The sequence below is a fragment of the Cheilinus undulatus genome, linkage group 16, assembly GCF_018320785.1.
Source record: "Cheilinus undulatus linkage group 16, ASM1832078v1, whole genome shotgun sequence".
Taxonomy (NCBI): Eukaryota; Metazoa; Chordata; class Actinopteri; order Labriformes; family Labridae; genus Cheilinus; species Cheilinus undulatus.
The window spans coordinates 5,239,622-5,252,937 of NC_054880.1; the positions used below are offsets into that span (position 1 = coordinate 5,239,622).

A 13,316-nucleotide genomic window follows, 5' to 3' on the forward strand; every position below is an offset into this window, starting at 1 on the left:
ACATTCCTTTTTATGTATTTTAAGAGAGAGAAGAGCTTTAAGAACAAACAAACATGAGAGAGACATCCTTTATAAAAACTTGAATTAAAAAGAAAACAGCTGTTGACTCATTATTGACGTCTTTAGAGCAGAAATAAAAGTCAAGTTTGAATGATTTCAGCAGACTTACATTCACTGTCAGAGTAGTTTTTATAGGTAAGATCACGTCAGTACCACATCAGCGTAAATGTGACCTGTTCTTGTTTTTACACTCTGCTACTGTCGAGTACGTGACTTCTGCTTTGACCAATCCCGTCCTTCCTCCGTGGCACGTGTGGCGGGGCTTTTCTGCGTGCCTCAGACTGGAGTAGTGCAGAGAAACGTCCTGTAGAGCAGCAAAAATCATTATTTTACAGGTTCAGTGCGAAGAAAGGAACTTTTAGAGCTTCATCCTTCATTTCAACATAAAGCACATGACAGACGTAAAGGATGGCTGATGCAATGGATGGCTTTGAAACTCCTTTTTAAAAAAAATGTTTTTCATGTTATAACAAAGTACAAAATGAAAATCAGACCTGCATGTCCCTTAGTGGGAGCTGGATCCAAACCATCATAAAGAAGCTAAACAGTTCCCACAACCAGGAAGCTCTTGCTAAAAGATTTATTTAGCCACACCAAGTGACGTTTTGAGGCAACGTACCCTACAGCCTGGTAAAAATCCAGGTGAAAGATGAGTAATCATGGTGATATTTCAGTCATGGCTCTAAAACGATAGTCCTGCGTCGCACTGACGACAGGCTGACAGACGGCTGTTGTCATGGTCTTGCAACCAAAGAGAGCCTGGGATCAAATCCTGACTGTGTCAGATATTTAGCATGAACACCTATGTTTACTAACCAACCAACAGGAACGCAGCAAGAAAAAACATTAGGATGAACTAGGCCTGAACGACCAGGGGAAAAAAATGTAATTGTGATTTGACACGCGATTATTTCTTAAGTTCCTTATGTTATGTTTTTTTTGTTTTTTTTTTTACCAACAAACACAAGCAATAAATCTTTCCATATAATAACCGACACAATAGTAGATAAAACTAGCTGAACAATTTTGAAAAATATCTAATTTTGATGATTTTGACTCGTATTGCAATGTTGATGTATTAAAGGGAGTTATACTTTTTATGACATTCTGATATTCAATAAGAAAAACCTACAAAAAGTTGGATTTTTGTAGACTATTCTAAAAAACTGCCTGTGGATGATTGCGTGAAGTGTAACGCATAACAGCTCTGTTGCAAAACAATGTTTTTAAACGGTATTTTGACACAGATTTTAGGTTAAAGAAATATTGCACCTTCTGCGATTTGAAAGATGCAGCAGGCCATACTGCCATTGAACAGAATTTTATAGATTAAGCCACATGATTTTGTTCTGGAAGTACACAAGATTGATGCATTAAACTTTAAAATATACAAAATTTCAGTCATTTGTTTTAAAACTGTACAAATATTTACAGCAAAAACCGAGGCAGGGGGTGGAATAACCTTTCATTAACCCCTTAAAGCCTGCTGTATCATATTTGATACATACTTTTATGATACCTCTATCTAATCAATATGATCATAAAAGACTAAAAAAAAAAAAAAAAAACTTCTGAATACAATCTGATAAATGATAAAAATGCCCTCAAGTGGATTTTCAGTTACCAAAAACACCTAATGTATTAAATGAGATTAATATATAAATGTTACATTTTATGGAAATTTAGATTTTTTTGGATTTCATTAGGAAGTGAAATAAACATTTCAGTTCCCAAAAAATAGAATTGTCTGGCTATAATTTGTGTTTTCAGCTTTTAAAGGGTTAACTGTAATCGAGGAAAAGAGTTCAATTAATCGTGATTATGATTTTCGCCATAATTTCCCAGCCCTACTTCTAAGTGAGAAATTTGTCTGGGCTCTGAACCCACAACTTCAGTTTCAGAGCACTTCTTCCCAATGCTGTGAGCTTAAACTGACCCCTGCTTTCCTCTGGAACATCCGTATGGTTTTCCAAATAGCTCAGTGCACTTAATATTTTCCTTTGCTCACCAAAAAAAGGAGAAAAATCACCAAAAACATGCAAACAATATACAGAAATCCTGTAGCTAGTTTGTCCTCTGCCATTGCTGCTAAAAAAGCTGCTTCATAAGTCCCGCCCCTTCTTGATTTTGATTGGTCAGTGAAGGAGGACTCATACTGATAAGCACAGAGATGCTCCAAAAGATAAACTTCTCTTTCAGATATACATAAATCACATGTTTAAATGATAGTGGTGACATTCACTCACCTCTGTGACTGGTGGACTTTTGATTCTGCAGCAGCCAACAGCCGGTTTACCTGCACAGAAAAATAATAGGTTAAAATCATCATTATCTCTGTACACGAGGCTCACTCGTGTACCCCCACCCCCACTTTAGCAACCACTGCCCTAAGGAATAAACATTCCAACAAAAAAAGTCTCTTATCAAATTCCAAATATTCCAAAATTTCATGAAAATCATGAGAAATTCCACCAAGCATCCAAATGAATTGCCTGAAATGTCCTTAAAAAAACAAGGGACAATCTCAAAATTCCCTAACCTTGCAAAGCAGATAGATACGCCCGTTACTTGTTTTTCACTGGCAAATCCACATATCCTTCTGGCGTGTCAGGTTAAAAATTCCCAAAGAAATTGCAAAAAAAGTTGAAAATAATTTTCCAACATTTCCATAATAAAAAAACAAAATAATTCAAAGCATATTGAAATAAAATTCCCCAAATTACAAATATACTCCTAAAATTGCTTGAAAAAAAATCAAAAGCTAGTTTTCCTCAAAAAATACAAATAAATCTCCCTAAATATATAAACATATCCCAAAAAATTTTCATGAAAATATGTCAAGACTTCCAAGCAAATTCCCTAAAATATCACAACAAATTCGTTAAGTTCAAGTCAAAGTTATTTTCTGGATTTAAACCATTATGAATGCCTTCAAATATTCCCCAAATGTTTTAGTGAAACTTCACCCTTAATCCTAAACATGCCAATAAAAAAATCCCTAAAATTCCATGTAAATCCTGAAATTTTAAAGCAAATAACCCCCTCCAAAATAAATCCTATCAAATTCAAAATAATTCACAAACAAAAACCCCGAAATTCTATGAAAACACTTAAAAATCCACCCAAGCACCAAAACAAATTCCCTGAAATTTTAATGGAAGAACAGGAAAATATTAAAGGACAACACAAAAACCCCCTTATGAAATTCCTCAAAAAGTTGAAAATACTTTTCAAAAATTTCCATAAAAAAATAAAACAAAGCAAAGCAAATCTGAATAAAATTCCCCAAATTACAAATTCATTCCCCAATTTCAATAAAATGCCAATAAAAGAAAAAAACTCTAATGAATTGCTTCCAAATATCCGACCATATCCCATAAAGGTTTCACAAAAATACTTGAAAATTCCAAGCAAATTCCCCAAAACAAAAAAAGCTAAAACTTCCATTAAAATTCCTGACAATTTCATCACAAACTACCAAAACCTTTCTGGACATTCTGGAAATAATCTCTGAGATTCTGACAGCAGAAATGACGACTATATTTGAGTGAGGAAATAAACTGTGGTGTCCTCATATTTACATGCATGTTCTCAGGAGGTTAAATGTGAGAAATCAGATTAAAAGTAGTTCCTCTTTTGGCCTCAAGCTGCAGGAGTGAGTTTATATGAAGCATATTTACATCTTATTTGGATATAATGATTAAATAACATTTGATTTAATTTAACTGAGTTACTCTTTACCCCAAAATAAAGCTTGACATTATTACAGCCTAGAATCCTTTGTGGGTTTAGTTTCTGTTTTGGTCTCAGGCTGCAGGAGTGAGTTTATATGAAGCATATTTACATCTTATTTGGCTATAATGATTACATAATATTTGATTTAATTTAACTGAGTTACTCTTTACCCCAAAATAAAGCTTGATCATTATTACAGCCTAGAATCCTTTGTGGGTGTAGTTTCTGTTTTGGTCTCAGGCTGCAGACGTGAGCATCAGTTTCATTAATCCTAACAAAGGAATCCACTATGTATCCAAAAACAGCTGATGTTATATCAGAATCTGGCATTCAGGGGATTTGGTTTCAGCAGCAGCTCTCACTCTGTTGTGCTTTAAATATAAAAAGCTCTGGGGGAGTTATCTGTGCCCTGGATGGACCCAGATAAAAACAAGCCCAGCCTTTATACCAGGGCAGACTTACCGTAAAGACTCCCACTGTCGGTAAATGAAAGTGAAAGTATGTTAGTGAAACTAAAAACGGCTGTTTGTGCTGGAGGAAAAAGCACACGGTTACTTCTAGCTCTCTCGTTTCTGTTTTTAATCCAGGGGAATCTGCCCTGAAGACTCCTGAAAGGACAAAAGGAGTGTTTTTTATTCCTCTCTCCACCATGGTGAACACTCAGCTGTGTCTGGAGGCCTTGTCAGCTCTCTCCGGCTGTAACGTGGAGCAGACTGACAGCTCCTCTCAGCTCAGCCCACAGGATTTCATCAATGTTGTGGCCCTGAAGGAGTTTTACAAGCAGGAGGGCTTTAAGGAGCTGGAGTACCCCAGCTTAGGGACCTTATCTCTGCAGGACCTGGACGAACAGGACCTCTACAGCTCTCCTCTGCCGCTGACCGAGGGCCCCTCTACTGCTGGACCCTCAGAGAGCCTCAGACCTGTGGTTAGGATCAACCCGCAGGATTTCTTCCACCCCCAGTTTGACTACGACTTCACTAACATCAAGGTGAGACGGCATAGAGGCCATGTGACTCAGGCCTGGCATTCCTCTGCTCCTTATCTCGTCTTTTAGCCTACTTTTCTTCTCTGGTCTGATATGTGTGATACCGTGGTTTTATCACAGGCAAAGTGGGTGCAGATGTTGTAGAAAAATGTCAAATATGATGTTTTTAAAACACCCTGAAGTAAAGAAAGGGAGGGAGGAAAGGAAGGAGGAAGTGGGTGAGTGAATAAGGAGAGGACAGACCCTAAAACAAAGAAGGAAAAGAGGAAGTGATCAGGAAGTGAGTTAGGTAAGGACTGAAGTAAACCTGTCACTAAAGGTAAATCATTGTCATTAGACTAACTGTAGTTAAAGCAGGTTTATGTTTTAAAAATCTGTAGGAAGCCAGAATCAGACTCGGCAGATAGACTGTTGCACAACTCTGTGGCACGTAGCTCTTCCACATTCATCTGGGCAACTCCCTATACACGGTAGACAAAAGGTGGGTGAGTGCTACATGGGGTCAAATGTATCAGGATCAGGTGCTCTTCAGGATAAGAGGACGAAGAAAACATATAAAAAAGGGAGTGATGACTTGCCAGTTAACTTTTCAAAAACAGTCCACAGTGTTAGATGGCAGACTGACAATCTGAGGCACTCTGATATAGAAAAAATCCTTAATAACAGGGATATCTACGCGTTTGACTCCAACGAGTCTTAATCAGGACATAATGAGAAGATAGAAAACACGTTTAAGTACAACAGGAGCATCATGTGACACAATCACTTGACCAAGTTGACCACAACATAAAAACACAAATCCATGACAGCAGATGTCATGAAGCATGGAACTTACATTTCTATAGTGCTATAGAAAGCTCAATAAATACAGCATTAAAGGGCTGTATTTATGAGTAAAAAAGGTCGCCACAAAAACATCAAGATATATTAAATATGGACTCAAGAAACATGACAACACGGTCACTAAGGTACTAAAGTTGAGCACACTGTTAGAAAACACTTACAGTGTGCTAAACTTTAGTACCTTAGGGACCTTGTCATGTTTCAGTGTTAATTTTGGCAGCTATTTTATCTTAGTTTTAGTTTTAGTCTTTAAAAGAAATGCATTTTAGTTTTAGTCACATTTTAGTCATTTCTACACTTTTTAGTTTTAGTTGAGTTTTAGTCCATAAAAAGTCCTCGCAGTTTAGTCTTTACTTTTAGTCCAAGCATTTATTTTCTTGCCTAAATTTGCCTCTGCACTCTGCAAAACCTGGGGTCCCTGCTTTCTACAGCTGAGAGGCAGAATAGATACAGATGCATTGCATTTTGACAGATTTACCCACAGTGGAGAAATATCACAGATTTTCAATGTCCAACAAAAACTAAATTACATTTTAGTCTAGTTTTAGTCATCTTGACAAAAACTAAACTTAGTTTTTGTCAGTTTTAGTCATCGCAGATCTATTTTTGTTAGTCTTAGTCTAGTTTTATGGGAAAAAAGGCTGTCGACGAACATTTTTAGTCAACGAAATTAACACTGTCATGTTTCTTGAGTCCAGCTGAATCAGAGCTAATAGCTGCCACAGACTCCACCTGTAACGATTGCAAACCCATGCTGAAGCAGACTGGCAGAAGAGCGGAAACATCTTTTCCATCGTAATAAGCTTTTAATCTTTATTTCATGCAGAAACATGGCAGAAACGTGGCAGACAGTGCTGCGTTACTATAGCTAAATCAGAGCTAATCACTGCACCAGTGGCAGCCAGTGCAAACAGATTTTAGTACTAATGATCCCTGCTGTAGCTCCGCCTCTCCTCCTCAAACGACGCTGATTGGTCCGAGCAGTGCTCGGTTCAGCAGTGCTCTGTAATTTGCTTGATGACAGAGATAGAGTCTGGCAAATACATACGTACATCTGTGTCGCAAAGTTAACATATACCCACTATACGTGAAAATAAAATCCCTGACCACCCGACATTTATTTTCGAGAAAAAAACTAATTTTTGTGATTTTTCTTCATTAAAAACAAACAAGACTCCTTGTAGTCAAACTGGCATTTAACAGGTTAATTCAGGTTTTTGGCAGTTTTGGTCAGGGCTGAAGTTGGTGAAAAGATTTTTTTTAATGAGTGTCGATAAAGTTATGTAGTTTTTACTGTAAATGTTTTTGTTGTGTACTTTATATTAACCTGTCAGTGGAAAATAGTCTAATAAACTAAACACAATCTTCCCTTCCTCTACAGGACGGTGACACCAAGTTCCTGCGGGGTAATGAGCCGTACTTCCGTCCCTGTGGGTGGAACCGCGTTGCCCTGCGAGTGACCGACAGGTATGACAGCGGTAACTCCTGGCTGGGGACGGGTAAGGACTCCTGGCCGGTCTCGTACCACGGCCACAACATGGACGGCTCCCTGGGCATCATCCTGACCCGAGAAGAGTCTGCCTCCGATGACCCTCAGTTCCTGGATGCTGCTGCCGCCTCTTTAGTCCAAGGGGAGACGACGAGAGGCCGAGGGGTGTACTCGACGCCCAATGTCAAGATGGCGGAGAAGTACAGCAAGAGCTTCAAGTCCAATGTAGACGGGAAGACATACAAGGTGTTCCTCCAGAACCGCATCAACCCAAAGAAGAGGACGAAGTGTCAGAGAGAAGACGTGTGGCTGATCTACGTCCCTGAAGGCGCCACAGACGTCAAGACCAGAGGAATCGTCCAGGAGTCCATCCGCCCGTATGGGCTGCTGCTGAAGCAGGTGTGAGGAAAGCACCGTTTACTCACCCGGAGAGTTAAAAACCATCTGAGTTGCTCTGATTATGCTGTCACACAGAATGATTAAACAATCCCTCGATGAATCCAGAACATTAAGGAGTACCATTTGGTATCTGAATGCCAAATACGAATAAAAACTCTGATAATGCGCTGTATAAACGAGCTGATAATGCTGCTTGTAACCTAAACTTGAACCCTACTTTACTAGAATATACAACCAATGTAGTTCAAGCTGCCTTATTCACAGTATCATGTTCAGACCTCTGTAGAAATCCTCCTTATATTTGGGGATTTATTCTAAACACTGGAGTTTTATTATCTACAGGTAAACATAAAGAAACTTTGTCTCACATGGTTGATGTTTCTTCTCTACACTAGACTGTCCTGTTGACGTCTCTAAAATGTGAGAAAAGACTGCAGGTACTAGGAAACTAGGTTGATTAATGCTGCCATCTAGTGGTAACAGCTCTGCATAGGTCAATATCTTCTTATTCTGATTAAAAGGGAAGTTCTGCAGATCATAATCTGTTTTTCTTCCTCATTACTAAGGGAAAACATCTGTTTCTGTGATGCTTATTTCTGCTTAATAACTATGAAAGATATTCTTTGATTTATTCTCAGAGTTAAAGTCTGAACTGAAGCGATGCTGTGATTTATGAAGGGACTCGTCTGATGTTTTCATAGCATTGTGTCTTTGAGTGTACTGCAGTCCTCTCTGTCTTTTTGTCTCTTATACTGTTCTTTTGTTTGATAGGTCTACACAGTGTTCAATAAAATAATATGGGCAGAGCCTGGTGTGATCAGCCTCTTCTGTAGGTTCTGAACAGGTGATGTTCTACTAAAAGGCCAAGGTTTGAGCTGGTTAGTACTAGAGTTGTTCTGATTACAATACTGCTTTAAATGCAGGTGTTGGTATTATGAGTTTACACTGTGAGTGCTATGTCATGTAGGAATGTGGGTTTGGTGGGCCCACAATATTTGTAGATCTTAAATTGGGCCGTGACACACAAAATTCGGGTAAGGTAATGGTTGTCACAGTGGAGATCTCCTCAGTCCTGAAAGTAGTGACACATTGGGCGAAAGTTTTAAAAGCTCACAGAGTAATGGTGGCAGACATGGGTTAAAAATCTCCATCTGATGTCTGGGGGGGCGGAGTCAGACAACGTCTATATGAGGTCCATTTCCAGTTTGGTTCACTTCAGTTTGTCACAGTAAACCCTGATCTGTCTGCTGTTTCCACACCTGTCTCTTTTGAGAGATCTGGATCCGGCTCAGCTCAGTAATAAGAGCTGGACTTTTGGCTCCGTAATGGCTCTTCATGTGGTACCAGTTTGGCTTTTTAAATGTGGATTAAATAACAACAAGATTGAAGACAGGAAAATGGGTCCCAATCTGGAGACTGCTCCTGTTTATATAACAGAGCACTGCCTTATTTCTTACTCGGTCTCTTACCCTACAAGGTTTATTTTCTTAGTCTATCAGAGTTTTCACTCTTGTCCACCTTCATCTGACTAGACATGTCCTTGGAGGTCTGCAGGACTAAGTCATTATTGATCTGGATCACCTCCTCTGCAGGTAAATCGTTAACCTGGGCTAAAAATGTGTGGCTCTAGACCAACATGTGGTTCCTTTGTGATTATTTGTGGCTCTTTTATGTCTTAACTTGAAATGTTATTCCCCAGAAAACCTTAAAAAGGAAAGTTTAACCTCAGAAATGATCCATTGCAAGTTGCATTAATCAGTTTGTTTCCCACACTTACACAGTAGGCTTTAATTGTCAAACTTAACTGTCAACCTCTGTTTGTTGTCTACATATTTCCATTGCCCTTATTTGCATTTTTTGCTACTTTAATTCTATTTTTACTGCCCCTTTTGACACTTTTATAGCCTTCTTTATTTTTTCCCCTTTTTTTGCCACTTTTCACCCATTCAAGCTACCTTTTGCAATAAATTGCCTCTAATTTCCCATTTTGCCATCTTTCATGCTTGTTGCCCATTTCCCACCTTCTTTCTGATTTTTGCCCATTTGAGGCATTTGTCACTCATTTTTTTTCCACATTTTTGCCACTTTTGAACCATTTTTGTCACCTGTAACTCTGTTTTTGCCACTTTTCTCCCAGTATGTGGGCAGGGTTGAGTAACACTGAGCTAAAGCTTTAACAAACTAACTTTCCTCCATTTGCATTTATTCCTTACTGCTGCTCTTCACTTTCTGCCTCCAGTCGGACTTTTGTGGGTCATTGGGGTCATGTGACTGCAAACAATCTATTATCCCATTTAAGTAAGATTTAAACCATGCACAGACACACACCTGAGCACAGGACGAGTCCAAGGATGAAGACGAGGAAGGAGACGAGTAAAGCTGGAAGAACACAGATCCCCAGACTCCAACATGGCAGCCCTGCAGACCCCCCACCGACTCCTGCGGACACAGAAGAGCTCGTTTACTGGCAGCCTGATTTCTTTCTATTTTACTCAAATGATTAAAAACTGAGGAATTTAACTGATTGTGTTTTCTAAATCAGAGATTGTGACTTCAAAAGAAGAGTAAAGATCCCTGGTTTGGGATGGCTGGAGGGTAAAAATATCTGTTTTTACATAGTGATGCATGCATTTTTTCTCTATTTTCCTTCATGTCTGTTTTTCAAATGATTCATGAGAATCAAAATCAGAAATTTTTAATCAACCTCCCAATAATAGTTAACACACATTTATAATTGTAGTATTTTCCAGTCGCCATCTAGTGACACTTAAGGAATTGCAGGTTTTTTTATATAAAGGAAGGGAATTTTCCTGTTTTCATCAGCTGCTGTAATGATGAAATCTCTGAATGCAGTCGGCATGGTTACTTTCTCAGGCGTCAGTGCTGTCTGACCACATTTAAAGTTATAACTATGTAACATTTCAATAAAAGCTGCAGGAAAGTCAACCTTTCTAATGCTTTTCTATGGAGGTCCACAAGCTGGATGTCTAGAGGGCATCCTAGAGGGCAACTGGATGATGAAACTGTCTACCTTGAGGATGCATATAACCCCAGTTAAACGCTGAAGCTTCCTGTTCAGAAGCATCCTGTTGCAGCACAACCCAAATACTTGATTTTCAGTCTTAAAGCTCTCTGAGAATATCTGAACTCATGATTATAAATAACCTTACCATGAACATCCAGGTGAATCGCTCTGTTGACATGAACATTACCGTCTCTCCGCCCCAAGCAGAAATACAGCCCTGTGTCCTCCTCCTCCACCTGCAGGATCATCAGATCCACCACGCCGTTTCTCACAGTTCCTTTCCGTCTGTCGGCCCTGGTGTGGTAATCCAGAGCATGGCCGCCTATGGTATCAAAGGTGACGGTGAGCAGAGGCAGCAGCTGATCGGAGCGCAACAGAAACCAGGTGATGTCATTGCTGGATGTCAGATTACAGCTCAGAGACACATTCTGACCCAGCCAGACCACCAGGGCCGAGCGGAGAACAGGTGAGGCTGAGGACAGGTGAGCTGCAGCATCTAGGGAAGAGGAAGAAGAGGGAAGAGAAAGCTTTGACTGTCTGCAGACCCTAATATCATCAACAGATTCAGAGGATCTGCAGAAATCTCCTGAACCACCTGTGACCTTGCAGGCAAGGACACATATATAAACATTCAGCAGCTGACTTTAAACACCCTTTATTCTCTTGAAAGTAATGACTCAGGTACCATTTAGACACCAGACACCCTGGCTGAAGCTGCCTTTCTGCTGCCCATCAGCCTGCACAGTTGGATTTGTGGAGGCGAGTAGGATTTAAAACCCGATCCTATCATCTCGGCATGACCCTGCTTGTTTCAGCAAGACATTGCTCAGACACATTCTGCACGACTTACACCAACAAGGCTTCATAATGAAAGAGGGCTGGGCCTAAACCGGTCCACACCTGCCTCCCATTAAAAATGTAAGGAGCATTATGAAGCAAAATAAAGAGAAACCCTGCAACTTCAGACGAACATCAAGCAAGAATGGGAAAGAAATCCACTTTAATCCTTCAACATTCAGTGTCTTCAGTCTCCAGATGCTTACAGAGTGCTGCTAGAGGTCACAGTGGTAAACATGCTCCTGTCCCAACTTTTCTGAAGCGTGTTGCTGCCATCAAATGATCAGTTTAGACATGAAATATATTGTCTTTGCGCTGCATTCTGTTAACATATGCTGAAAAGGCTTTGCACCTTACTGCAATCTGATTTTAGTCACATTTTTCACGACGTCCCAATTTTTTTGGAATTGGGGTTTGCAGTTAAAACAGATGTAGAAGGCGGAGAGTGTCGTAACGGATGCAGGTGTATTTATTTTTCATTACAAAGATTTAAAAACGGACGAGAAGTGTTTGTCATAACGAAAAACAGACGAAGCTTCCGTCATCTGCAGATGCAGAAATTAACACGGTCGCTCTTTATGCCATAACACCGTCAGGTGAAAACCTCTAAAAACAACAAATAAACGATAAAAAAAAATGTTCAAAATATTAAACGATATTCGCATATGAAGCTTTGTCCACACAGGTCACTGGGAAAGTCATGGAAAAGTCCTTGAGTGTCACGAAAACGTTAAGTAAATGGAAACTTACAAAGCAAAGTGATGATCCGTGTGAAACCTGCCATCTGTGACTAATAATATTGTCCAGGTCAGATCTCGAGCTGTGAACAGACTAACGTGTGAACGAGCTGTGGCTTATTTGTTGCCTTTATGTGTTAATGAGAGGAAGTGAACGGGGACTTTTAGACTGGAGAGACCACCGACTTGTCTGTTTTTGACGAGAAACAGGAACACTTTAGCGCTTGCACAAACCTCTAATCTGACCATCTCTACTTAAAGTTTCAACTTCTCCCTATGTTTATCAGGAACTGCTGAGTCTGCACTCTGCCTTCCTCTACTGCCGCTGCCTGTTAGGTTTCATTTCTGCGGAAATTCGTCAAGTTCCCTGTAAGGCGCAAGGATCGAACTTCAAAATAAAAGCATAACAAAGCCCCTTAATAGTTACACCGTTTAGTACCGCTGGATTGTTTTAATTTTTGGATAGTTTGACTTTTTCACTTTGAGGAATTATTTTTAAAAATGATAAGAGGATAAAGTGATTCATTTTTTTAGGGCATATAGGGCAAGGTCATAGGTCACAAGCTAGAATGTCACAGTTAATTGTCAAATAGTCAAATGAGTTGAAAGAGTTGTAAATAATAATACTATTGGCATAATACTTCAAAAAAGTGCACCAATTTCTATGTAAGGTGAAAAAAGGCTATTAAAAGTTCCAATATTGAAATAAACAGTACATTTTTGAGACAATATGTAAAAACTGTTTGTAACAGACAAAACAGGTGATTAGAAAAAAAATCCAAATTTAGACAAATAGCCAAAAACAATAAAGAAAAATAAATAATTGAGTGATAAAATGGGAAAAAATGCAATTCAACAATGAAAATGTTTTTCAAAGAATAAAACGTTATAATTATGCGTTTATTGAAGTGACAACAATCAGGATAATGAATAATGAATATGATCATAATTTTGACACAAGCAAAATTCTTGATTTTAAATGCTTGTCTTTCAATGAAGATTGGCTTTTCCCCCTTCCACTTAAAAACAAGATTATAAAGAAGAAATAAAAAAAAAATCTCAAATCAAAATCATCAGCTAGTTAGTTAAAACTATTTGATTTTTTAAAAAAGCAAAATTATGAGAAAGTGTATCTCAAAACTTTTTATTTTATTTGATCATTTAAACTATAAAAATATTTTAAACAATGATAACCTCGTGTTTTTT

At 38.8% G+C, this 13,316-nt stretch overlaps 2 protein-coding genes across 2 annotated transcripts; one reads left to right on the forward strand and one right to left on the reverse strand.

Moving 5' to 3' along the window:
- Positions 1–32: 32 nt before the first annotated feature.
- Positions 33–12,414, reverse strand: LOC121523884. Its single transcript, XM_041808946.1, has 5 exons — positions 12,124–12,414; positions 10,682–11,032; positions 9,840–9,950; positions 2,307–2,356; positions 33–364 (listed from the first exon to the last, which is right to left on the reverse strand). Exons 1-5 carry the CDS (start codon positions 12,155–12,157, stop codon positions 218–220), a joined length of 693 nt encoding a protein of 230 aa, XP_041664880.1. The 5' UTR covers positions 12,158–12,414; the 3' UTR covers positions 33–217.
- LOC121523881 lies at positions 4,274–8,308 on the forward strand. The gene is made up of 2 exons (XM_041808942.1): positions 4,274–4,783; positions 7,005–8,308. Exons 1-2 carry the CDS (start codon positions 4,445–4,447, stop codon positions 7,515–7,517), a joined length of 852 nt encoding a protein of 283 aa, XP_041664876.1. The 5' UTR covers positions 4,274–4,444; the 3' UTR covers positions 7,518–8,308.
- Positions 12,415–13,316: the final 902 nt, after the last annotated feature.